This window comes from Gymnoscopelus microlampas (assembly GCF_963454915.1).
Source record: "Gymnoscopelus microlampas genome assembly, chromosome: 15".
Classification (NCBI taxonomy): Eukaryota; Metazoa; Chordata; class Actinopteri; order Myctophiformes; family Myctophidae; genus Gymnoscopelus; species Gymnoscopelus microlampas.
The window spans coordinates 9524923-9551194 of record NC_139952.1 but is presented as its reverse complement, the minus strand read 5'-3'; the positions used below and the strand labels follow the sequence as shown (position 1 = coordinate 9551194).

Genomic DNA, 26272 nt, shown 5'->3' with positions numbered 1-26272 from the left:
TGTGCATTTACACGATACATTTGCGTTGTCTCAGGCAGTGGTTATACAGGGATTCAACGTTGCTTGTTCGAATACTCACTCGCCAGCCAGGTTTTTACACCTGGCGCTGAGTTGGTTGCGTATGCAACGTTATCGCCACTTTCCAGTCTCAGCGCTCCTTATATGGTCTGGTCTCACTCGTCTCTCATATGGTCTGGTCTCACTCGCCTCTTCCTCCCCTTCGGTTCGATCGCTTTCTCCTCTTGGTTTCTCCTTTGAATGTAGGCACACCTCGGCTTCCAAACTCCTAGGTGGCTGGTATGTCTACTTCATCTATGCACTCCTCTACTCCGTGTCTCGGCACAACCTTCCCCTCTGCTGTCCTTCTCCTCACTGACGCCTCTGTCACTTGGGTGCTCTGTTCTCTCTTTCAAACGGTCCCGCCTCCGCTTTTGTACCTGCCAAACCACACCTCCCTCTTCTTTCATTTGTCCGTGGTGACAGTCTGTCTGGGGACATTGGCCATGACCGTGGCCTTGGGCGTGACCGCCTGACTGCCGCTCTGCCACTCAATGTCTCTCAATACATGTGACCAGTGGATCATGGGGAAAACAATTATAAACAATACAGTGCGTAATAATAATTGGTACAAAAATAATAAGATGGTGGGGTTAAATGAGGCAATTATACACATTAAGCACCAATAAAAACAAATTACAAAAGTTTTAAGAACCCCTCATTTCACCCTTGTCACATATATATATATATATATATATATATATATATATATATATATATATATATATATATATATATATATATATATATATATATATATATGTGTTTAGTTAAATTATGGCTATATATAATATTATATTATAGCTAACTATGGGAAACAATATTAACTACTAACTAAATTCTAACTATGGGAAACAATATTTTTTGAAAATAATATATCGGTCAACAATTCGGTATTACATTTAGTTTAAAATGTATAATTGTATTTCAATTGTATTTCAATGCAATATCTTTAACATATTATATTATGCATTCTTTTTATTATTACTCAATGTTTTATCATTTTTAAGCACGTAGTTTATTGTGTAACAATAAAGGCAACATTATTATTGTTGATTTAAAGGTAGGGTAAGTGATTTTCTTTGGTTAAAATAAGTGTTAAATAGCTCTATATTCTGATAGTACTCATTGCTATAGTGTTTGTTCAGTAAAAGGAGCCTTGTCTCTCCAGCTCTTTATAAAAGAGAAAATGCATTTTCGTTTAATTTTCAATTTTATCCAATCAGGATAGAGAACTCAATCAGGATATAGATTAAACAAGTGTAATTGGAAGTGATGACACTAAGAAATGAGCAGCCAAAATTTGAACTGGAACACTATAAAAATGAATCTTAAAAATGGGTACTTTCTCCTGATTGGCTGAGATTTGGACAAAATGTATTTTCTGTTTATTAAAGAGCTGGAGAGACGGGGAGACTCCTGTTACTGAACAAACACTCTATAGCAAGGATTACTATCAGAATATACTGCTTTAACCTTTTAACAAAATACTTTTTGTTTTAACCCAAAAACATCACTTACACTACCTTTAACCTTTTTTGACATGTATGGGGTTATGTTTGTCTTCATTAACCATCATGACACAAATTATTAAACAAAGCGAGAGACCATAGTTGTACAACAGTAAAAAAATCTTTACTGTACAAAAAAAAACAAATACTACAGGGGGAAAGGACAGTGAAAAAGCATGTATTTGTCAGTATGTTTCAAACACCACAAACATTAATTGATGCACTTCCATGCTGCTTCCAGTATGACTGACTCTATGTTAACATGGATTTAAACAATGCACTGAGATCATCATAATCCATCTGTGATCTGCTACTTTTGACTGACAAACTGACCAACAAGTCTCGTATGTAAAGGACAAACAATGACCACAAGTATAGAAGTTACACCATCTTATTTTATGTTAAATTTTATTTTATGTCATTAACTTGGCAGATTGTTCAAGTGTTGCCTGAAGGAACATGATTGCTGATGTAAATCTGCTTTGTCACATAAAGAGACCTGGTGCAGTAGTATGCTTGCAAACAGTGTTGTAACTGGTAGTTACAACAGGAAAGGGCGTGCCAGCTGTAGAGACTGTTCTGACAGTGTCGGACAAAACAAATCACACAAGAAATTATTTTCAACAGAATAGTGTTAATGAAAGCCAAGTCGTAATTTTCTTGCTGTTGAAAATATGTAATGTCTGTTGGCTGACAAGTATAAACCAGCCTTATAATCACAAGTCATAAAGCAACCCAATCACCGCCCATATGAATGTTTTTGGCATCCTTGCATACATTGAATCTCGACATTTCAAGGCAGATGGGCCATCAGTAGTGGGCTTAAGGTGTGCCTGAGCGAAGCACTAGCCAAGTAAGCGGCCGTGCCAACAACACAGCACTGTTTGAGTGGCATATGGATCGGGTGGGAACTGGGAATCAGTTATAATCTACTTTGAAATTGCACATAGTAATTGACTTGTAAATCTAGGATTGATTCAATATGGTGGAAGCGTTCATATGCTATATCTTCAATGTCATTATTTTTCTCAGGTGACCAGGCTGGGCATAAGAGTACAGTGTTACAAAAGACTTGCATTTATTTTCTATTTGAGGTTGAACTACAGTTGACATCAGGAGTTGATCTAAAGTGTTAAAGATGGGAACAGAGCAGCATGCAGAGGAGAGAGAGAAGCCTATGTCAACCCAATGAGACGAGACGTAAAGCAAAAGGGCCACTGTGTGATGGTCACTGGTAGCCACTTTGAACCAATATACCATCAAACAGAGGATAAGGCAAAAGATAAACATTACCATCCCTCAAGATAGATTAAACAAATGCATTCTTAAACGAAACTGTGACATGTTGAGCATTCATTGAGTTGGACGACTCAAGTATGACATGCCTCCTAACATTGTCCTTGTAGTGATTTACGAGCTCGATCAGTTTGTGTCAGCAAGCAACACCTTTGTGCCATGGACTGTTAATATATCCTCTAAAGATCTCTACAGAATGGGGGTGTTTATTTCGTGCAATGAATTCACATTGATACAAACTGTTGTTTGTTTCACGAGAACATCGACACAGACTGTGGATATTAGGCGGTGATACATCGACATCATGAATAACGGCATCAACCTGTGCAAATGACGCATTACCTATATGAATAGTTTTGATGTAACATAATGTGTTACATATTATGTAACATATGCAACAGATACTTGTCATGCCCTGGTGTGCAAGGACCTTCGTGCACTAGGTACACTCAGGGGTAAACTGAAGAAACGCAGGCATGATATAGTCACCCCAATCAATGCTTTAGTGATGGTTTCAAATTATCTAAAATTTTCCAAAGGAAATTATAATGGGCAGTGTCCACAGAAAGTGTTTTTTGAGCTGCCAGCGCCCTTCTGTCCTGCATTTCTACGGTAAAGACTCACTGGAACACTGTTCTTACCAGCACAGTGCCTCGTGTTTCTGCACTCTCAGCATCCAGCATTTTTGGGCAGAAAGCTCAGGGTGGTTGAAGCAGAAAACAGTTCAACTTTTGATCCTCCTCGTTGGACGACCCGGTCATTAACGACCTGACTTCACCACAACCATGAGAAGTCCATGTTTACCATTATTTCAGCTAGCCTATTTGTGCTAATAATGTAGAAGACATGAGCGCAGCAACGGCTGTCAGGTTTAAACATTGCGGGCATCAATAAACGTTCCGTGCACTTTGTAAGAAGCACTTTGTACATGACATCCAAAGCGCTAAAAAAAACGTACTGTGGACACGGCCCCTAATAGTGTTTTTTTTCTTTTTTTTATGCAACTCCCATCTATCATACAGTATAATCCCGGTGAAATACACCGACCCACCAACATTCAAAAACAAGAAACAACAGTCAACAGGATGTAAAGGACCGGTGGGGGGGCTTCAAGGGGGTGGGGTTAGTGAGGGGTGGGGTTGTCTCCATGGACATCCATGGATGTCATCAGAAGCTGTTGAGTTCCGCCATGGTCTGGTTGAGGTCTTCACTCAGCTTCAAGTTCTCAACCTTGGCGCCCTCCAGCATGTCTGGAAGAGACGGAGTGGTGCATGGAGACAAACAGTCATCTTCAGCCGTCTCAGATATCCCACACAATGTAAATACATACTCATGTTCACCCAGGTTGATCATGTGACATGCAATAGAGTTGGAAAGTGTAACATAATCTTGAAAGCTGAAAGTTTGAATCTACTCCCTTTGAATGTATGGGATTTTCAAAAGGGAGCGCACAATAATATGGAATAGATTACACCGAGGTTCGTTACTTGCCAAAGGCATTGAAGTACAATACTTCATCAAGTGAAAGTAAAATGACTGATTTTAAAATGTTATCATTGTACTCATTCATGTTCATGAAAAAAAAGGGGGGAAAAAAAGAAATACTCATTTACAGTAACAACTGTATTTGTAATTCTATACTGTCCACCCATGGAGATACAACAATTTAATGCAATGGTGGACAGTAACAAAGTAGGCTACATTTACTTGAATACTGTACTTTACTTTTTACTTATTACTTACTCCACTATATTTAAAAAACAAATATTGTAATTTAGATTCCACTACTTCTACGAACGTTGCCTTTACTTATCACTTGAGCAAAAGTCTTCAGCTATCTCAAACACTCCCCACAATTTGAGGGTTCACTGCCTTGCCCAAGGGAGGGCTGATTGTTGGTCACTCACTTCTCCATCTAGATTTTTCCTACTTATCTGGGGAATTGAACCGGGATGTTTCTTTTGATTCTTTATTGTATTTTGTCAGATTTTCTCCACACAATATGACAGCTTTCACTAACCAACTCTGGGAGATGATGAGGTGCTGAGATAAAAGTGACCATATCAAATACAGGTTGACAAAGTCACCACAAGAGGGCAGAGCAACTCAAAGCATGGTGCATGGTGTGTGTGTGTGTGTGTGTGTGTGTGTGTGTGTGTGTGTGTGTGTGTGTGTGTGTGTGTGTGTGTGTGTGTGTGTGTGTGTGTGTGTGTGTGTGTGTGTGTGCGCGTGCGCACGAGCGTGCGCGCTTGCGTGTGCTCGCATGTGTGCGTATGCATGTGCACGTGTGAGCGTGCGTGCGAGCCATTGCATTTACTGCATGGGGGACCTGCCAGCAACCTGTAGCAACCACAACATTAATGTGTTGCATCACATCATGTCATGTTTGCTAGTTTCTGTTGCTTGTCCCTGGAGCAGGCTGCTACGTACATGTAAACTGAAGATACCTGATGTTTACAGCTGAGCAGGGGGTAGAATATCCTACTCAAGTATAAGCACTATAACCTGACTAAGATATTATTCAGTAAGATTAAGAAGTAAGATTACTTGTGTTGAAAGTACACAAAGTACACAAAGTAGCTGTTCTTCAAGATTTAACTGACTATTTAATTCCATGCCAATGGAATTAAATAGTAACTTGTAGATCGATTGTCCAACCCAGGCTCTGCTCGGTTGGATCCTCGCTATGGAAGAAAGCCATAGCGAGAATCCAGTCCAACTGACGAGCTTGTAGATCGGCTATTTTTAAATAACCAAAGTATAAAATTGGGTTAAAGTGGATAAACAGATTGTTAAGCTATTAACTCATTTTCCTCGGGACCCCCTGGAACCCCCTCAAAGGCCCTTGGCGGTCCCCGGACCACACTGAGAGAACCACTGGATTAAACAAACCCCCAGGTCGTCCCCCAGGTCCACTTGGTTACTTCCTGGAAGAGAGCGGTATACTATTGTGATCTCCTTCTCGAAAGATGGCACCCCTCTCATTCTATACTGTGTGACTTCAACCTGCCACTGCCAGCAGACAACCATCTTCATGTTACTTATCTTTAGTCTTCATTTGACCTTCCCTTATCTACTTCTACTATCCATAGAGCAGACCTAGTCTTCTCTAGAGCCTCTATCCTCTCTTTGTTACCGCCCTTCGTATCTCATATCACCACTTCATAACCTTCTCCATGTCTCTGTCCTCTTTCCAACATACCGACCCACCACCAAACCATCACCGCTCGACGTAACCTGACATACCTAAACCCCTCTTCTCTCACTTCCTCTATATTCTCCTCTCTCCCCTCGCCTGATTCCTTCACCCTCCCTCTCAACTGACTCTGCAACCCCCTTCTACCTCTCCACTATTTCATCTGTGTTTGACCGTCACTGCCCTCTCTCTTCCAAGTCACTGTCTGGAAGCTCCTTGGTTATCTGAAACCAGATCTGAGCGAACACGTCTCAGGGCAGCTGAAAGGAAGTGGCGCAAGACGAGGAAATTAAGTGACCTCTCCCACTTTCACTCACTCCCAGACCCCCAGGACTGGAGAGCTAGGCTGGTTAACCCTTTAGTAAGACCGGGAACGCTGTCTCTGTCATTGTAAGATTTATTTGGCTATTCAAAAATAGCAGATCTACAAGCTCATAGCGCGGCACCGAGTGCCGCGCTATGAGCTTGTAGATCTGCTATTTTTGAAAAATCGAGAACATTTGTGCAAATCTTTGAAGATATATATTTTTAAAGCGAACATTTTTGACTCTCTTACAACTTCTGGGGGTCCCTGGAACAAAACATTTTGAGATGGTGGTCCACGGCTATATCATTTTTGAGAACGACTGATATTACAGCAAATATGTTTTTTCAAAAAACTGTTAGGATTTAGAAGACATTTGTAGAATCCCCCCAGAAGCAAAGATTTGAGTTACAAATGTTCGCTTTAAAAATACACATATCCAAAGATTTGCACACATTATTCACGATTTTTCAAAAAATAGCAGATCTGCAAGCTCATAGCGCGGCACCGAGTGCCGCGCTATGAGCTTGTAGATCTGCCATTTTTTTTATAGAAAATAAAACAAAGACATCTTAAAATGACACAAATGCTATTCCCTTCCCGGTCTTACAGTAATGGGCTAAAGCAAAAGTTGACAAGTGGCCAACTCTGGTACTGTAGTTTTGGGCCCGCAGCCCGGAAGAAAGTTCATGGGTCGACCAAAGGGCTTGATGCATGGCCTCGGTAATGGAGGTAGTCGTAGGACACATAAGGGACACTAAAGTTCATGCACTACTATACTGTAGGCCCACTTCTGGAAGGAGAGAGATACTTCTGGCCTGGGGGAGTTTATGAGCTGGGTGAGCAATGAGTGGGCGGCGATTTTCTGAGCCTCCTCCATTTCTTATATGGCTCTAAACTATGCACACTCCTTTCTGCCTTCTCTCTCTCTCATTATCAACTGCTACGTCCTCTTTCTACTGTGCTAAGATTCAGTCCTCTGCGTCTAACCCAATGAAGCTCTTTTCCACTTTCTCCTTCCCCCCTTAAACAACTTCACCCGCCTCTCTGCTGAAGCTTTGTCACCTACCTACAATTACACTTACAGTTTAGGCATTTAGCTTATTCAGAGTGACTTAATAAGCAAGGGAATCTCATACACAAAATGCAGAGAGAACAGTGTAGTGCTTCAATAAACTAGGGTCCCTGGTAAAATCAGTCAGACAATAATACAGTATCGAAATAAGATAATTTTGATAAGAAGGTTGATGACATCAGAAGCTCTTTCTCTCATCTTCCCACCAATTCCAGTGTCTAACTCATCCAGTGAGAACCCCAACATATCATGTCTGTTCTCCTTCTCTCCTCTCTCTCCAGACGATGTCCTAAAACTAATGACATCCACCAGCCCAACAACCTGTGAAAATGGCCAATCAACAAGCTCATAACGCGTTGCTTCGGGGCGTGTTGTGAGCTTGTAGTGAGCTTGTAGATCTGCTATTTTCACTATTTATGAAAATCAATTATTGTGTTAAAAAATGTATCATTATTTTGCACACGTAATATTTTACATTACAGACCTTGTCAGAGAACTATATGAAGGCAGGCAAATAAAACAATCGTTCATTAATCACAAATAATGAAATAATTGCGATATTGATCCAGAGCCTTATCCAGGCCTCAGTCATGCTCCATGCTTACAGGTCTGTCTGCATGTTCTCTCAACCCCTCTCAACATCTGCTAAAGTGTAAATTGTAAACACATGGTCACATCCTGAGTGTAACCATTTCAGTATGAAGAAATAATGTCAACTAATCCCTCCCCAGTGATTCTCTCCAAAGTGTGGGGCATATTTTGTTAATCAGAAATCTTTATGAAAGAGGAGAGCTTCAAACCAAGTGTCACCGCTATCTCCTCCTGACATAACAGCATAACTGTGGTTAAACGTCATCAAATGGAAACAGAATGATGATTTTAGAATATACTGAATTTGTGGGAAAACTTCTTAGTTACAGTAACAAGAGTACTTGTAGTTAATGACTTTCCACCTCTGGAGTTAGTTTGTGATATCACGATATTTCTGATCCATGTGTCTCAAATGACATATTGTCACGTTTTCTCTTAACGTCAAAATTGTTTACACAATTCAACATCTTTTATTCTTTAATTGCTATGACTGAGACACAACTGACAGCTTGTTGTATTTAATTATGTTATCCCTACCTTGCAGAATCCATATGCATTGCAGAAAGTTCAAATAAGAATAGTCCTGACCTTAATTTTCCTTCAAAAAAGAGCCATAGAAAGCTATTTTTCTTCATGAAAGGCATATAGTGTGAACACACCCTAAGATGGTAACCGATTCAGTATTCTGGATATCGAATGTAAACTTAACCAGTGATGACCAATAAGGAGACAGAGAAACCTCTCTACAGAGAAAGCACAGAGCATAATAGTCACACTCATGATGGTTCATTGTAAATAGGCAGCGAGCACAAAGCACATTCGTGATAAAGTGACTGCTATTGAAAGAATACACTTAAAATGTAAATAATGTTGCTCAAATAGACAGTTACAACTCATGGAAACCGAACTCCAATATAATGATTATATGGAGCTGTGTGAGGGCCAACTTTAAAATGCCTTATACTGTACGTGTGTTTTCGCTTTCAGTTGCATTGTAAAAATAGAATGAGGCAATCGGGTAGTATCAAGACCTTTAGCTAATCAGCAGGAAGAATGAAGTCAGACAGAAAAGCAAAGTGAAGACAGATGTCCTCATCATGTTTAACATTTATAGAGAAGAAGAAGAGTTACATGGAAGACAAAGCAGAGAGTCTGATAAGGGAGACAGAACAGTATCCACAATCCTTGAGGAAGGATGTTTTATACTCGTTTAGGCAAGTATCTGTTGACAAAAATGATATTTCCCAACATGGAGCTTTTGACAAAAAACTAATACAAAGAAAAGTGCAACAGAAGAGTTACAAAGAGGCCAACTTTAAAGGAGAAGGTTGTTTTTTTTAACAAACATTTAAAGGAATGAGCAAAGAAAGACAGAGCAAAGAAAAGAAAAAAGGCACGAATGGGGGAAAGAAACAAACGAAGAACAAAGATGAAACCAAGATGGAGGATGAGTTCAGTAGCAGAGCTGCGAGTCTTGAAACCATATCTTGAGAGAGTGACACGGATTCCTGGCTTTTATCTGGAAGTACAGGAGGGGAAAGTAACTAATCGGTTTACAGTTTTATCATGTTTAGGGTCTATAACTTCTGGCACACAGCCATGCAATGACGGTGCGTTATAGTTTTAAAATTAGAGTCAAATTGATGTTATGTTAAATAAACCTAAATAGCTGTTGTTGATGTTATAATATAGAATATCACTGGTTCTCAACATTAGCTCTGGGGACCATTTGGGGTCCAAATAGACCCTTAAAGGTTATTCTAATGGCTAAGGTACTGTACTTTCTTTTCCCCAGTGTTGCCTGGCAGGCAGCAAACAATACGTATGTTTACTGTATACCTAAACTTAACCATTTCTAACCTTATAAACATGTCTGTATAAATATATATTGCTCCTACTGGGAATCAAACAGTTGACATACCACTACACCATAAGTCTGAATGAAGGCCACTGTTTCAACAGTAGACAATAAGCTTACAGCTATGGCTGTTCAAAAATGTGTGATAGATAGCTGCCTTGTACATTACCATGCTGACTATCTACAACTCTATTGGGAGCTTTTTGATTTATCTTCTGAAATGTATTTAATGAATTAAATTGTGAAGGTGCTTCACACCTGCTGTGAGAGTTATAATTGTATCAAAATTAAACCAGTATGTCTGCACTGTGTATTCATGTTGGGAAAATAACCTTTAGTTTGTTAGATATCTGGAACTTTAGAGAATGACAATTATTATTTTTTACAAAATTAGCTTTGTGTTTGTTGTTTTGTAGTAGTTTAGTCAACACAACACAACAAAACAGATGCAGCTGCTGGGGCCAAAAACGAACAATTACACTAAGATATTCAGTTGCTCACAAAGTATTACAAACACACACACAAACATGTGAGCATTCCACTCAAGCATTCCGCTCAAATAAGATCAAAAAGTGGATTAGTTGGAACAAAGTGAAAACGTGAAATTAATATTGGATCTTTTTCAGCACTGCAAACTGTTTAGTAAAGTTTGAAAAATGTGCATCTTCCAGTGTATAGCATGCGCACACAAACAAACACACGCACGCATACGCACGCACACGCGCGCGCACACACACACACACACACACACACACACACACACACACACACACACACACACACACACACACACACACACACACACACACACACACACACACACACACACACACACACACACACACACAAACACATGCTTTGCACACACAGACGATATTTACATGGAGGTCATATCATTGAGGGCATGGTCCAACTCCTCACTAATGGCTTTGTACTTGAGTTTCTGTGCATAAAGCTCATCTGTGGCAAAACCCCAAGGAGAAGAGAAGACAGTGTTGCAAGGAAACGTTAAAAGATAGGTATTAAAATAAATAAATAAAATGGCCCATTCCATTGGCTCAAAATCCAGTTCTCATTGTTGGCACATCCTCTTGATCTACATCTACTGAATACATCGTTGGCTTCATAATGACACAAATCCACTTGTTTCATCATCCACCCGTCTACTACAGTAGGCTCCTGTCTTGATAACAGTGGGTCTGCGCTATACGTATCAATATACTGCAGTGCACAAACAGTTAATCATCTCACATAAAACTGTACAATTACATTAGCCTGTGGAATGGGCGATGAAGATAACACTTTGAACATTTGGTTGAAGGTCTCATGATGTAATAATAATAATAATACATCAAACGTATATAGCGCTTTTCATAGTACCCAAAGCTTTACAAAACAAATGTAGCTGTGAGGAAACAAAAAAGGGAAAATATTCTACCTTCCAGATCATCAATGGTCTTCTCCAGCTTGGCCACAGACCTCTCAGCAAACTCAGCGCGGGTTTCAGCCTGAAGTAGTAAATAAACCAAAAATATGAGTTCAACAGACAACTGACTCATCCTGGAGAGAGGGTGTTTACATTGTCTTTTCCTATTGGGGAGGTGACATATCTGGTTTCGAAACAGTAGGCATATAGGACATTTGTTTCTCTACTATTTCTTCTCCCCCTTTTTTTAAGTGGCTGTTATAGCAACTACCTTGAAAATAATAATAAGAACTATTTGACCCCACAGGGGATTTTTTTTTTTTTTCAGCTTCACCCAAGGGGTCTGACTTGAGCGCAGGGGGGGAACAGATAGGAGTTAAGTGTCTTGCTCAGGGACACCTCGACACATTACTGGGGCTGGGAATCGAACCTGGGACCATCTTCTACCCATTGCATACGTCTAGGCAGAAATCTCTGGCAACACACACCTCTACACCGACTAGGGCACACTTTTCAATTCTCTCTACAATCTTCATTTCACAAATGTAATATTTTATGACACCATTACTTTTAATAGTTCCCAATGTTGCAGGTAACAATGCTTTAACCACTTAAACCCTATATACTTTGAAAACCGGGGTCCCGCAGGGGTCTATACATGTGCCCCTCATTTTTTTCCCGCCAACCAAATCTCTTCGTCAAACATAGATGATCTACAAGCTGACTTCACAAGCAGTGTTGCTATTTTCGCCTAACGTCCGTCTATCATAACATGCCCAGAATGTGGAGCTGGTTAACTGGCCCACTCACCTCCTTCAGTTTGTCTGTCAAGATCTTAATCTCCTCCTCATACTTGTCTTCCTTCTGGGAGTACTGTGGGGGGAGATACAAGAGAGATCAGTCTCCTATCAGAGAGATCAGTGTCCTACCAGAGAGAGATCAGTCTCCTATGAGACTAGAGATCAGTCTCCTTCTTGGAGTAGTGTTGTGAGAGATACAAGAGAGATCAGTCTCCCAGACAGACACAATAAGACACTCAACATCAGTCAAAGTTTGTGTAATTTCCGTAGAACATGTTAAAACACAACATGTACATGAAGCACGCACGCACGCACGCACGCACGCACGCACGCACACACACACACACACACACACACACACACACACACACACACACACACACACACACACACACACACACACACACACACACACACCTTTGTTGAACACGTCTACAGACAAACATTCCTTAACACCTCTGTCACATGCTGAACTGATCAACACAAAGTCTGTCAAATGAGCAACGCGAGTCATGAGATCTGACACTGACAGTGATGAGCTGCTTTCATCCAGGCTTTAGTGGTGGAGATGCTGTGTGAACAAACACCACACGGAAGATCATCGAAATGCAATTCTCGAGTGCAGATACAGTATACCTCTAAAACCTTGATTTGAATTGTACATTTCCTGCAAGGACAGCCAACAGCTTCAGCTTCAATGCAAGGACAGCTTCACAAGAAATTAATAAATACACACATACACATACGCAAATAGTACTTCATCAATGCTTTTTTTGTGTGCATATAGTTTACTTAGGATTTCTAACTTCTTATAACTTATAGCTTTTCACTGCATTCTATTTATTTTGATTTAATGTATTTTATATATTCATCATGCTTCTTTTATTGACAAATCTGTATGAATGCATGGCAACTGGAGCTATCTATCTATCTATCTATCTATCTATCTATCTATCTATCTATCTATCTATCTATCTATCTATCTATCTATCTATTTATCTATGCATTGTGTGAACTGATAGGCTCTGGAGGATATGTGAACAGAGTTGATACTGTCCTGCAGAGAACACAGTGTAACTGGATGGACAGTGCAAGTGAAAATATTCACTCTAATTGTACAGCCATCGTGCTCTCAGAATATACTGAAACATCTGTAGAGCTTTGTTCATGAACGGAACAGATTTGGACCTGCATAATATGCAGGAATGCTTGGTTAATATGATCATAAAATGTTTTGATATTTTTCATACGGGAGGCTCAGTACAGTAAGTAACAGACTGACAGATGACCCAGACATATCGTCGCTGTTGGGCAGAAACCTTATCAGAAAAATATCTCCATATTTAATTCAATTAAATCTCCAATTTTGTATTCATAAAATGTTTTAATAAATGCATGCCCTATGTTACACTTAGTCGCATGACAGTGTCACGCAAACATAGTGGAAATAGTCGCTATTTCCATTATTTTGGAAAACATTTTGAAAGATTTTCAAGACAGATTCTTTAATATATATAATACCTATATTGACATGCCCAAAATGGGGTCACCAGGTTCAAATGGTTAAGTCTGTCTGTGAAATGTATAAATATTGAACCAATGAAAAGTATTGTGACTAAATAATAACTACATTGGATCTGACGATAGTAGGTTGGTTAATATGAGCCGAACATTATACGGGAGGCTCAGTGAGTAACAAAGAAATGAATGAAAAGTGAACCAGAGATGTACTTGTCCATGTCACAGGGAATCAAAGCAGCTCTGCTCACCCAAGCTAACGCAATATGGCTGAAATCACACATATGCACTCAATCCATCGTAAAAGTAACTCCATCACAGACACAACTGGCATCTGTATCCATCATAAAATTTGACCTTTTTAGAATCACGCTACAAAGGGCATGCATGGCAAGACTAATGCCTTAATGGTTAAGCCATTGAATAAATAACCATGATGCAATCAACTCCACTGGAAGGAAACCCAACCTAGACACCACATCTCCTCTTGTACACAGCTACATCCTCAGTGTTTAAAACAGCAATCCGGAATGTTATTTTAACCAAACGTGTATAATGGTAGAGCATGTTAATACAATATAACTAACTGCAGAGGCTTATTACTGAGGCACTTAGACCCTTGTGTCGGGTTATTGACCTACTAGTTGACAAGTAGTACAGCCTGAGCTCATGAGTTCAATATCCCCCCTGGCCGAGCAGACATTACGTCTTGAAAGAGCACCAGACATTTGGTCTTCTGTGAGGGAGACTTATGGATTGCAGCTTTAACTCAGAGTGTCAAAAACAGACCCTTGAGGGCCTTGACCCTACCAGAGTTAAACTAACACTGAGGATTTAGCTGGTATAATCATTCACACAGACATCAGAGGATATAACGACAAAGTCGTCTCCAAACAACCTTAAAAAAAATACCTCTTGGATGTTATTATTTGTACAGTGTACCGAGTTAAATGAATAAGACATGCTCACAATCAGCCCCCTGTCTAAGTCACTCAGCCACGCAAAGACCCCCTACCTTCTCAGCCTGGGCTTCCAGGGACTTAAGGTTATTGGTGACGTTTTTCAACTCTTCCTCCAGTTCAGCACATTTACTGGAGTTGGGTGGGAGTTGGGTGAGGGTGGGGGTGGGGGTGTTTGGGACAGAGGAAGAGGAAGGTAGACAGCATGTGATGGAACATCAAGACCACAGGACAGATAGAAGAACCAAGAGAAACAGAGAACATTCTTATGAGAGAAAAGAGTCAGTGTGAGATAAATAATGTGGAAAATTCATACAGTATGTCTTCACAGGGCTGAAGGTTTGAGTCGTGAATTGGAAAATAGTGATTTTTGAGAAGAAATGAAATCGGATTAATGTTTCCGGTGATTGGTGAAAGAAGTCTTTAAGATTTCAGCCAGAAGTGGCAAAACATAACAAAAATAAGCAGCTAGCTTGCTGATATTCAATATGCCTCTTTAACAGTTGCATTAAAGAGAAACTATCTATTTATATTAACGTATACAGTATGTTTTGGGGGTTTAATATGACACATCCCAAGGTTGCCAAATAGCTGAAAACCAACAACTCAAGATGCGTCCTTTAGAAGATAAGCAAGCATGACCCTAATTTATACGACAGTGTTGCACAATTGAGCATTAATTAAGCTCTACAAAAATGACTGTGGTCATACAGAAGAGGACAAGAAGTGCAGTCCTTAAACACAGCGTTGTTGGACGTGCACAGAAAACTGTAAGTCATGCAGATGAAGGAAGTAAATCATGCAGAGCTCAGAGACATGCAGGATGGGGGTCGATGTCCAGTAGGTAGGAAGGGGGGGTGGGCGATGGGGGGAAAGGGGTCTTACCCGCAATGTCACACTTATCTCCTTTGACCATTTTAGCTGAATCCCGCTTGTGTTTTCCAGTCATAGAGCTCTACACACTGCCCTATCCGACACTGACATTAACTAGATGTCCCAACTGCATGTTAATCTGTCTTGTAAAGCATGATTTACGCTGCAGTTTCTAGCCTGCAAAAATGTTCTGAAGTTGCAGAACCTTGGGCATGTATAGCTACCTGGGTGTGATATAAGTCAAAATATTGTTGATCATCTTTACATTTTTGTTGTTTCTGTACTCTGTGAGCGAGGAACCACAGGTTCTAACACAGTTCAGCATTACTTTGAAACACGTTTGAAAGCCCTGACTATCTCTTCTCGCAGAATGCTACAAAATGATGGAGAGTGTACACGAAAACCTGTAAACCTGTGATGTGACAATATTAAAGCTGATTCTGTTTCCGAATCTGGTCAGAACTCCATTGGCAGGCGGCAGGCCTTGAAGTCTGACTCATGTCTGTTGTCTGCTTACATTATAAGATAACCAGACAAACCGCCTGCATCGACTGCTTAACCATCTGTCCATGACGTATTGGAAGGCATTTTTGGTCAATCTGCCTTTTTGTCACCTAGTGTTAACTGGGACCATCGTCAACTCGGTGACATTTCCCGGCAGTCACATGGAAACTATAAAATAAAATAAATCACAGTCTGTCAGCGGTGGGGAACAAATCCAAGAAAATAGCAGCGACAATCCCCCTATTATCCAAACCTCAACAACTTTTTTACTACTTCAGTTTAACTGTCACTAACGTTGATCAACTGTCACACAGACAGACAGACAGACAGACAGACAGACAGACAGACAGACAGGGTTCTACCTTGTCCTCAGACGCTTGCAGGGTCTTCAGTGATTGGTCATAGCCTCTCTGCTCCTCCTCCAACACCCTGCCTTTGCTGTTAGTGGGTGGTGGGGTCACATCATGCCGCGAGGAAGGGGGGTGGGGGGGGGGGGGGGGGGGGTATGGGGGGTTATGTCATGCGTTGGAATGCAGGACGGACCCCCAGGACAGACCCACAGGGTGGGCACAAACATGCACACACACACACACACACACAGAAACAATTTTTTCTTTTTGTTGTTTTGGTTACGGGATACACGACCATTGTTATGCAAATTAAATGATAACCCAACATGCTATAGTATTGTGGTTGACCGTGGGAACCGCCAGGGGCCGGGAGGGGCAGGCAGAGTTCACATGATGTGAGAATCCACTGTGTGAGGTGTGTGTGTTATTCGGCTATTTTATTTTCAAATAGCCGAAGTATAAAATAGGGTTAAAGCGGTTAAACTGATTTTCACGCTAGATTAACTCATTTTGCTGGGGACCCCCTGGAACCCCCTCAAGGACCCTTGGGGGTCCCGGGACCCCACTTTGAGAACCACTGTTTTAGACCATAATGCCTTGCGGCTTTCCATAAACGCCACTTGTGTGAAGTAACACCTTTCATTTCTTCATTAAAAAAAATCTATCTTTTCCAACAATATACAACTCTGGTTGTACTGTAAATATGTGTGCGTCTATAGACGCTTTATTCTATAGACTTTAATGTATAATGACAAACAAGAAACCGCTACCGAGACTGCTGTTGCTAAGCATTATGGTCCATCTAAGACCAGACGATGAAGGAGCTTGTGTATATGTTTAAAACAATACACTTTTCAACAGTACACATGTAAAATCCTCCGGGTTATTTGTGCTTAACTCTGAGAGTGTACAGATGTAACCAAATGGACCCGTAAGGGTCCATTTGGTTACATCTGTGCTATGTATTTTTGCTATGTATTTTTATATTCAAACAAATACACACATTGATATAGCTGGACTGCTCAAGCGTTCCATTATTTGAGAAATTGTGATAATTCTTTTGCAAACTGTGTGCGCAGTAGAGGTGGACTCATAGTTCACCACTTCTCCGGTAAACTGGCGAAAAATATCCCAGTACAAATACAGCGCAGGCTAAAATAAACAATCACTTTCACCCTTCAAAGACCTCACAGCTCTGCACAGAGCGTGGACGGAGCGTGGGCGTTACAATTTCTGGCAGATTGCCATAGCGGTGAAGTTTCCAATTCATGACACTAATAATGCATAGCCCTGAAGTGGTTAATGTAATTATATTCCACATCTTATCCTTTCTGGTACAATTTTGAATGGCTTTTTATAGGTTGTCGTATTGTACTTATATTGTAGTAGCTATGTGTACATATAATTATGATGTTGTATGCAGTGGTGTTGTACTTACTCATTATGTACTGTATGTGTATTATTCTGAAAGGAGTTGAACTTACGCCTCTGACACCTCCGCTCTCTCTTCTGTGCGTTCCAGCTCACCCTCAACAATAACCAGCTTACGCGCCACCTGTACGTGAACAAAACATACCACTTATAACAACAAAACCAAATAATGTGACATTTTCCATGTATATATTGCGATAATCATATAAATACGTCTTCATGATGCAGTTTGATGCAGGGAAAAATAGCCCAGGCCTATGTGCTTCATTCACCCGTACAAGGGTTTCGCACGGTGAAATAACAGATCTACAAGCTCACAACATTGCTCACGACTAGATAAGAACGTCTGCTAAATGTCTAAGTTGCTGTAATCAGTTATTTTCAACACGCTACACCATTATATAATAGAAGTTTAATTCAGTCTTATGTGGTTAAAGTGAACGTAAAATGGGGGGTCAAATAGTTTTGTTCCAAATCATGACCACCGTTTTAACTCTCAATTGACGATTACAGGAACAAATGATTTCTTTCTTTTGTAACTGTGTTCATCTACTGGCCTCATAACTTCATCATGAACAGCCAGGGCGTGTTTGATCAAATAATGCACACATACTGTATGGAGGCTTTATTTGCCCTGGGCGAGGGAAGCGATAACGGGAACAAGGGGGTGATACCTGATATCGACCCCTGGCACTGACCAGGCAGTAGCTGACCAATCGGCGCAAGCTAAAGTTCCACCGTGTGAGGAACTGTCACGCAGCGACCGCATTGCGGAAGGAACCGATCATGTCAACCAAACACTGTTCAAACACTGAGTTTCTGTTTTCCGTTGTGTGACTAAATAAGATTCACAATAACAAATCACTCTTTTAGCAAACACTAACAAATCAGATTCTACAAATATACGCCGTATACGGTACAACATCACAAAACCCACTATGGCATTTTGGGCTGGATTTGCGGAACCTGATCTTCAAACGGTAAAATCAATAGGAAGTTGACATTTTTCTAAATGAAATTAAATAAATGACCAAACTGGCTACTGGGGTTTGTGGTGTTATATATTGGCAGAATCTACTTTGTTTGCATTTGTTTATGTGCTAAAAGAGTGGGTTTAACACATTGGCTGCCAGACTGTTTCAATGAGAAAAAAAAGTACTTAGGAGCCGAGATACAGAATTTTTACGTTTTAAGTTACAAGGAAGTGGATGGGAGTCTAAATCTTCGGAAAATCATATCTCCTTGGTCTTTGTTTGTTTTGTTTTTATTAAAAAAAAAAAAACTTTTATTTTGATTTTTTTTTTTTTTTTTGAAAGAACGCAGATCTGCGTTCTTGGCAGCGTGCGGGCTTTTGCGCAAAAGAACGCAGATCTGCGTCCATGGCAGCCAATGTGTTAAGAGTTGTTTCTTGATGCAATGTACGTCAATGAGGAGACTATTTTGGAATATACATTTCTAATCAATGGGGTAGATTTTGAATATATATCACAAATATTTGGAGTTACATCAATAAAGGTCAACAGAAACCTGTACCAAATGGTCATTGTGATTTAAAATGTTATGCAGTGCTGGAGTTGTGGTGTTGGGGTGGGGGGGGGGGTTATAACTTCACCTCCTCATATTTGCGGTCGGCCTCCTCAGCGATGTGTTTGGCCTCCTTTAGCTGGATCTCCTGCAGCTCCATCTTCTCCTCATCCTTCAGGGCCCTGTTCTCAATCACCTTCATCCCCCTGGAAACACACACACAAGCACACGGAGACACACACACACATGCACACAGACACGCACGCGCGCGCGCACACACACACACACACACGCGCGCACGCGCAGGCGCGCACGCACACACGCGCAGGCGCGCACGCACACGCGCACGCACACACACACACACACACACACACACACACACACACACACACACACACACACACACACACACACACACACACACACACAAATAGGTTAAGGGTAGGGTAAGGGAGTGATCCTACGTAGACCCAAAAAGAAACAGACGTCCAGTGCTGTCCATCTAGAGCCGGCCACCAAGTGTCCAATAATACTTCTATAAAATAACCAAACAGCATGCTAACAACATAAATGGCTCCTCCAGTAGGATACAACTTAAACCTACAGCAAGTGTCTAAGTGGGAAAGAAAACCTGGTTCAAAGATTCCTCTTGAAGGTCTGTATATTGTATATATTCTTGTCAACACCATGAAGACTTGAAGTTGACTTTAAGTGCCACTTAATCCCCTAGTGTTTGTAAAGTCTAACGTGTGAGATGTCTTGAAAGTAACTGTGCTGTCCTCGTCTAAACAACTTCTTAGATGACCTGTAGTCATAGGAACTTGTCAAATAATCGATTTGTTGATTTGATCTATAAAATAGTGTTTGCTGCATATAATCATGCAGAAAGCACTCTTTTCAGGTTGGTGAGGTTGAGAGCTGTACGTTCAAATTACTTACAGGCTTTTGAAATTATAGACTGAGTTTACTAGTAGATGTGCAAGTACAAAAAAAAGCATACAAAATGACTACTCAACTAAAAGTCTTGGCTAAATAACTAAAATATACCATTTATTTATTTTGGACCACGTTTACTACATTTGAAATTGGCTCAACACATCCATGACTGGGCTCTCATGCAGTGTCCAAATTACATGGCTGGTAATGACATTTTCAAAAGAAAGAAAAGGTTTGGACTTTTTTCTTTCTTTTGATTCACTTTGTCCTGCATCAGCGAGAGATGATGGATGTGGCCATTTTACCATGTACAGACCTGTACATATAATACTGTATATAGTACAGTACGTGGAGTGTCCCAGCCACAGAGTACTCCAGAAGGAGAACACTGACCTCTCGCTCTCATCGGCAGCCTTCTCAGCCTCCTCCAGCTTCTGCAGGGCCGTGGCCAGTCTCTCCTGGGCTCTGTCCAACTCCTCCTCAACCAGCTGGATGCGTCTGTTCAGTGACGCTACCTCGGCCTCAGCCTACAGTAACATAAGCAACGACATAAACACAATAAACAAAACTTAATAAACACACTCCTCTACCAGCTGGATGCGTCTGTTCAGCGATGCAACTTCTGCCTCGGCCTACGCCATGAGACACACATAGACACGCATGCACGCACACACACACACACACACACACAAACACATACACAAATGTTTCAACATTTTAGGACAGCTTTTTTTTTGCCATTGTTTGTCTGTGTCGCACACCAAAAATAACTGATCTAAGCTCAGCTTGTAGATCAGCTATTTTTGGTGCGAAACACAGGCGTGCAACAAAGTAAGGCATACAGTAACTCTAAACCCCAAACCCTAAACCTAACCTCTAAATACCTGTATCTGAACCCCAACCTGAATCTTTTCCTAATTGTAAGCCTAACCCCAAATATATATATATATCTTTTTATCATAAAAACAACAATTTATCTTGTGAGGACCAGGACAATTGTACTAAAAATGTCTGTTTCTCAAATCCTACTGTACTATACTTGTGGGGCCATTTGGCCCTCACAAGTATAGTAAATACAAGTACAAGTACAACACACATACGCACGCACGCACGCACGCACGCACGCACGCACGCACGCACGCACGCACGCACGCACACACACACACACACACACACACACACACACACACACACACACACACACACACACACACACACACACACACACACACACACACAGGACGTTGACAAAGAGGGTGGGGGTGAATAGTAGAAAGGATCTTCCACAAGACTTTCCTACAAACATCACAAAGTCCCTAAAGTTCATCCGGGCTATGGGACTGCAACCACGACCACAGATCCCATAACTTGAGTGGACCGTTCACAAAAATGCTGATAAACAGCTTACATTTGGGGAAAATGACAAATTGGCTTTGTCACTCTCTTCATATGCCAATGGCCCATGTACATGTGTAAAGTTCAGATCAACTGGTCAACCCACTGAGGAGAAAATGGAGGCAGACAGACATAATGAAAGAGTATTTCTGTTTGCCTTTTAGGCTTTGAAATAAAAGCTTCAATATACAAAGGAATGACTGACAATGAGCGTTCCGCACGGATGGATTATGTACAGTGCCCAGGGGCCCGTGACTACCAGGGACTGTGCCACAATTACAACAATTACTTAAATGTCATATAATGTCAATGGCCTATAGTGGTTAAGGTGCATACCACATATATAGGCTCTAATGCAGCCTGACAGTGAGTTGTAAGTTCGATTCCCGAACCCGACGACCTTTGCTGCGTGTCACTCCCATAAAAAATATAGCAGTGATTCACAAACCATTTCAAGGACCCCCAGTTTACTGTGCATTAGTCCACGGACCCCCATAACTCTGAGAGTGTATACACCCATAAGGGTCCATTTGATAGTCATGGCTGCCAGCTAGAGGTCTTCACAGGTCACTTGCCGAAAATAACTCATCTTTTCGGCAAGTATAATTCAGGCGTCAGCTAGTGCAAGATAGGCAAGATTGCGGCTCTAGAGCCACATGCAGCTCTTAAGCCCTTATCCCGTGACTCCCTGTTGCTTTGGCAAAACAATTATATGGAAATAAATTTGTTGGTTGTTTGTTTTGCTTTTTTCACTATCATTGTTGAGGCCAAAAATCATTCTTACATTCTCCAATTGTACAAATTAGTAGTCTTAGCCTATACAGGAAATAAAAAAAAGTAGAGAGTAGAGATTTCTGAACTGCTAGAGTAAATGTACTTTAGTAATTGGATGACACCTCCAAACTCCACTGGTGCTGCTGGTATTAGTGGCAGCTTAGGAAATAGTAAGGGTGGAAAGCCTTTCATGTACAGTGAAAACAGTGAAGCATCAGAGCAATTTATATAAAGAAATTCTTATTACTAAATGAGGCCTACTACATATTAATGCACGCTCTTGTAGACCTATCATGCTGATAGGCTAATTTAGACTTAACTCAACGCCGATCTGGGGATTTGTACCCAGAGTACCCGTTATATCCATCTGGCCCTCACACCTACGTCTCACTGCCGATCTGACCGATATGCCCATATATGGAGATCTCTGTATCTGTCGGTCCTTGTCCCTTTAATGCCCATATACTGTGTGGAGATTGTTCTAGAGCAGGGGTTCCCAAAGCTGGGGTCGCGGCCCCAAGGGACACTGATGGTGGGGTCGCGAAATTATTAGTCATTTAAAAAAAATATATATATATATGTATCTTTTTTTTTTCAACAGAATGGATGAAATACAATTTGAAAATGATTACAAATAGTACATTTTACCATTTTAATACATTACAAATGCGCACCGAACGTGCAAGTTTATGTGCATAAATTACCTCCAGGGTTAAGTGGGGTCGCGAGTCAATGGCCGCATTATTTTGGGGTCGCGGGCTGAAAGGTTTGGGAACCCATGTTCTAGAGCTCCATGAGCTGACTGATTTGTTTGCGCCTGATGCCATGGCGACACATTGAGGTAAGACAAAATAATCCGAATTACTAAATGAGGCCTACCACATATCAATGCACGCTTTTGTAGACCCATTACTAATGCTGATAGGCTAATTTAGACTACAGGCTACAAGTATGTTGCCTTCATATTAGGCTCAATTATGTTTCGCCGCTCCATTTCATTTAATCGTTGGCCAAACATGGCCCTTTTGATAGTAAAGGTTGCCTACCCCTGAGCTAGTGCTATCCAGCAGCAGAGTAAAGTGCAGCCACACACAGCCTTAAATGGATGTGGAGTGAGAACTACTGTACTGTACTGTGATGGAAACTGTGACACTGCTTGTAAAGTCACTGTGCCTCTATGAGGGCTCTCTGAAACATGGCACTGTGCTTTACTGTACAACACTGTACATGACAGGAGGCAGGGATGGAAAGGAACCAAGTACATTTACTCAAGGGCTGTTACTTGAGTACAATTTTAGGTACTAGTACTTTACCTGAGTATTTCCATTTCTCAATAGTTGATACATCTACTGTACCCCACTACATCTCTGAGGCAAATGATGTACTTTTTTACTCCACCAAGTTACTAGTTACTTTGTATATTTTGATTGTTGTTACATGGATTATTATTACAAAACCAATTAATCCCTATTTTATACTTCCATCTGTTGAAAATAGCAGATCTGCAAGGTCACAATTATTTTCAAAATGTTTTGTGAAATGGGACATTCTACATAATAAATACTTTTACGTTTGGTACTTTAAGTACAGAAAAAAAAAATACAGGACTTTTAGAGAGTATTTTTTCTACAGTATATTGTGGTAATGCTCAGTTAAAACAAATCTGAGTACTTCTTCCACCCCCACTGTATACGAGGGCTCTCTGTATCATTATTATACATGACAGGAAGAGACACCTGGGATGGGGTTTTTCAGACAGGAAATGAAATCACTTCTGGTCATTGAAATGTAAGCGGCCCAAGGTCGTTCACCATGCTCATGTACTGAATGCATGTCATCACTGTCGAGCGTGGCCAAAACCGTTACTTTTCGGGAAATGGGGAAAAAAATAACCTGTGATCCAATGTAGTTATTATTTAGTCACAGGCTCTTTTTAATACTTTATCTAGATAGAACAATCGAATATATCTATCTATCTATCTGTCTATCTGTCTGTCTGTCGCACGCACACGCACACACACACACACACACACACACGCACACACACACGCTTAACCAAACGCACTCCTTGTTCGTGTGCAACACTGTTTATCCTAGAAGTGTTCTCAATTTTGAGCAAAGATGTGGTGTTTTGGAAGCAATGAGCATACGACTAGATATAACAATGACAAGCGAAGGGTCGCACTCAGAGTGCAGCGGTCAATTTTCCTTTTATTTCTCAATAGGCCATACATTACAAACGTTTCGAATATCCAGCCTTCGTCAGTGTCGAACAAAAATAAAAGTGCAACCCTTCGCTTGTCATTCTTTGTTGTTTTATGAAGACAAAACACCAGAAGAGTCAGAGCGCGGTGCCAACAAAAACAAGTTGGACTACGACTGGATGAAAACAGATTTTTTATATAGTTCTGCTGTTGTTAATCTTGGACCCCGGTACTGTATACTTTGTTCAACTCATCAAGTAATCGCTTCGTTTTTGGATTCTTCTGTCACCAGTAAGGAATGCAACAAAAACAGCCAGGCTGCCACTGTGTCAAACTGAAACCAAAACTATGATTTAACCACATGAACCCTAGCATCCCTATTCTGGGGAGGAAGATTCGGTGAAATTATCTGATCTACAAGTTCACAACACGTTGCGTTGCGTTGTGAGCTTGTAGATCATCTAATTTTGCAAAAAAGATTTAGTGTAGAGGGGGAAAAGGAGCGGACCAAGTACAGACCCCTGGGGGACTCTGATCAATGAAGTAGGGTTTAAAGTGGTTAATCTCTGTTCTGTTCTGTGGAGGTTGCATCGTTTTTTGGTTTTTTGTTGTTGTTCTGAATCATATATTACGCTTGTAATATGTATATCTTGTTATGCTTGCTCTAAAATACAGAGCAAGTGAGAATGCGAGTGAATTTGTAATGTTAGTTAATTCACATAGATTATTAAAGTTAAATGGGACGAATTAAACATGTAACTGACACCGTTGGAAAGCAAAATCTCAAATCTGACCAAAATTGAGCGCATACATTCTATCTCTGTTTTCTGTTATGAAAGTTTGGCAACGTTTTGTCCTGTTACATCATGAGCCATTTTGATTTGAATGAACTCATACAGTAGAATATGAAACGTCTGCACACTGCTGGATGCAGGGTGACTGAGATGCATTATTATGTTTCAGTGGTGAGTTTGTCTGGAAATAACACGGCAGGATGAGAGTTATTAGTGTTTAGACAATTTTGTCAGTCAGTCAGTTTGTCAGTCAGTTTGTCAGTCAGTTTGTCAGTAATTCAGTAATTCAGTAATTCAGTCAGTCAGTCAGTTAGTCAGTCAGTTAGTCAGTCAGTTTGTTTGTCAGTAATTCAGTAATTCAGTCAGTCAGTCAGTCAGTTTGTCAGTCAGTTTGTCAGGCAACAAGGAAGAGCACGTTTTCGTGGGTTTTTGAATCGGAGATTCTACAGTCAGTCAAAAAACCTGATTAAAAAAAATGTTTTACAACCCTGTTTCTACTACAGACAATCCGTAGAACGCGTCAATACCTTCGACTTTGCAATATGACTTTGAATCATACCGTAGGTCAAAGATAAAAACGTTTTGCTCAGCACCCCAAGTCCTGGATGGCAAGGGTATGCGTCTATGCGACCAAGTACCCCAGCTGGAGTGAAGGGTGAGGTCACAGATGGGGCTATGGCTGGCCCCACAGTCCAGCAAAAATATAAAAAGAACATGAATTGCCTTTATATGAAGAATGTCATCTATCAAATGTTACTTCACGTGAACTCATAAAATCTACCGCATAAGTGTTGTTGAGGTGGTGCTGTCCGTCAGCTGTATTTACAGCAAGCGTTTCCTATCATTTTGGTTTAGGCACACACCTTTGGTGTGTGTGTGTGTGTGTGTGTGTGTGT

General features: G+C 40.7%; 1 protein-coding gene across 5 annotated transcripts in view; it reads right to left on the bottom strand.

The window, feature by feature from the left end:
• Positions 1-1689: 1689 nt before the first annotated feature.
• The window catches only part of LOC311061049 (tropomyosin alpha-1 chain-like), a 39581-nt gene continuing 14998 nt past the window's right edge, over positions 1690-26272 (bottom strand). For 2 of the 5 annotated variants that reach the window (XM_084079533.1, XM_084079535.1), the window contains 8 exons: positions 20603-20736; positions 19362-19479; positions 17803-17873; positions 16331-16406; positions 12125-12187; positions 11327-11396; positions 10770-10848; positions 9108-9549 (listed from right to left, as the gene is read on the bottom strand). In XM_084079533.1, coding sequence (XP_083935659.1) covers positions 9546-9549; positions 10770-10848; positions 11327-11396; positions 12125-12187; positions 16331-16406; positions 17803-17873; positions 19362-19479; positions 20603-20736 — 615 coding nt within the window. In that variant the 3' untranslated portion in view covers positions 9108-9545. Of the gene's footprint in view, positions 4115-9107; positions 9550-10769; positions 10849-11326; positions 11397-12124; positions 12188-14647; positions 14724-16330; positions 16407-17802; positions 17874-19361; positions 19480-20602; positions 20737-26272 lie in introns of those variants that run through there. The other 3 variants (XM_084079531.1, XM_084079534.1, XM_084079532.1) reach the window with 2 other exon arrangements.